The sequence below is a fragment of the Condylura cristata genome, unplaced genomic scaffold, assembly GCF_000260355.1.
Source record: "Condylura cristata isolate star-nosed mole 26May11 unplaced genomic scaffold, ConCri1.0 scaffold00004, whole genome shotgun sequence".
Taxonomy (NCBI): domain Eukaryota; kingdom Metazoa; phylum Chordata; class Mammalia; order Eulipotyphla; family Talpidae; genus Condylura; species Condylura cristata.
In genome coordinates, this window is record NW_004567105.1 from 1,514,237 (window position 1) to 1,515,703 (window position 1,467).

The 1,467-nt window shown below is 64.8% G+C and overlaps 1 protein-coding gene across 1 annotated transcript in view; it reads left to right on the top strand.

The window, feature by feature from the left end:
• Positions 1 to 1,467, top strand: part of EFCAB6 (EF-hand calcium binding domain 6) — a 127,605-nt gene that overhangs the window by 58,935 nt on the left and 67,203 nt on the right. Inside the window, exons 13-14 of the mRNA XM_012735104.1 lie at positions 1,124 to 1,180; positions 1,266 to 1,426. Coding sequence (XP_012590558.1) covers positions 1,124 to 1,180; positions 1,266 to 1,426 — 218 coding nt within the window. The remainder of the gene's footprint in view (positions 1 to 1,123; positions 1,181 to 1,265; positions 1,427 to 1,467) is intronic.

The following is a 1,467-nucleotide window of genomic DNA, read 5'->3' on the forward strand; positions in this document are numbered from 1 at the left end:
TGTGTGCCTCCGACACCCCTAGAAAGCCCGTCCTGCTGCCCCCGAGCCACGCCTGCGTGCCCCTCGGGCACCTCTCCACGAGGGCAGAGGGACCTCCCTGGGGGTCCGGCCCGGGGCCCAGAACCCTTCCGGAGCCGTCTGGCCAGCGGATGAATAACCGGAGCAAACGGCCTGAGAAGTTAGGGGTCACGGGTTAAGCAGCTGGAATAAGAGGACGCTGACCCCAGAGAATGGTACCGCTGCTTCACTTTGCTGTCTGTTCTTTTTTAAGATTTATTTGGGCACACAGAGCTGGGGTACAGGCCAGAGGTGCAGGGCAGTGAGAGGCTGCCCCAGAGACAGTGGGGAGCAGAACAGGCCGACGGACTGAAACACACGGCTGAGGGAGCAGCGGGGAGACAGGAGAGGGCTGCCGCGCCCTGGGGGTCGCTCCCTGGCCGGGGAGCTCGTGCTGGCGTGGCTGCGGCCGGCGAGCAGGGCTGCGTCCTGACCTTGGCGCCCCCAGGGAGGACCCTGCCTCCAAACCTGCTTGCCTGCATGTACTCAGGTTCAGTTTCAGCTCGGCTGAGACACAGTGGGATGCGTTAACACTGCCTGGGTAGTACACGACTCGATGACGTGGATGTATACGTTGTATGACATCAGCTAATGTCATTATGAACCTACTGTTCACGCTAATGTCAAGAGAAAACACTGCTCCGCAGTCCCTCGGGGCGCAGACAGCTCCCCGCGGCCGCCCCCGCAACGCCCCTTTCTGAGCCCCGCCACGCCCCGGGCCCCTGCTTCTGTGTCACCTGAGATAATCGCTAGTGTGAATCTTCTAGAATGGAATTATTGGGCCCCAAACTGTGCCTTTTAAGTTTTGTGAGTGGGGAAATGCACATCCAGCACACACACAGGCCCCAGCAGGCCCTGGCCAGCCCGGTCCCCCGTGCCGGCCATCCCCTCGCACGGAGGCGCCTGCCCAGCCCCCGAGTCCACTTCGCTAGATCTCTGGGCGGATTTCTTCATGCTCGTTCTGCTTCTAGAGAAGTGGGCGCGGCTGCGCCCGGGCCTGTTCCCGGCCCGAGCCGGCCCTGGGCCTCCGCCTCAGGCCGTGCTGGCTGACCACTTCCCTCCGCAGACGAGGAAGACGTCCCGCCCGGACACCGAGGGGCCGCTGCTCCTGGCCTGGGATTCCGTGAGTCCTCCGCCCCGCCGGGCCCCCGGCCCCGCCGGTGCCGCGCCCGGGTCACAGGGGTGCCCGGCGCCGTTCTCTCCGCCAGGTGGAGGAGATCGTCCGTGACTCGGTCACCAGGCGTCTGCAGGATTTCCACCACACGCTGCGGTCCTATGATCTCGGCGACACGGGGCTCATCGGCCGAAATAACTTCCGGAGAGTCATGCGCACCTTTTGCCCGTTCCTGACGCCTGACCACCTGGGGAAGTAAGTGGGGGCGCGGCGTCAGTGCCCCGGGGCCCGCTCAC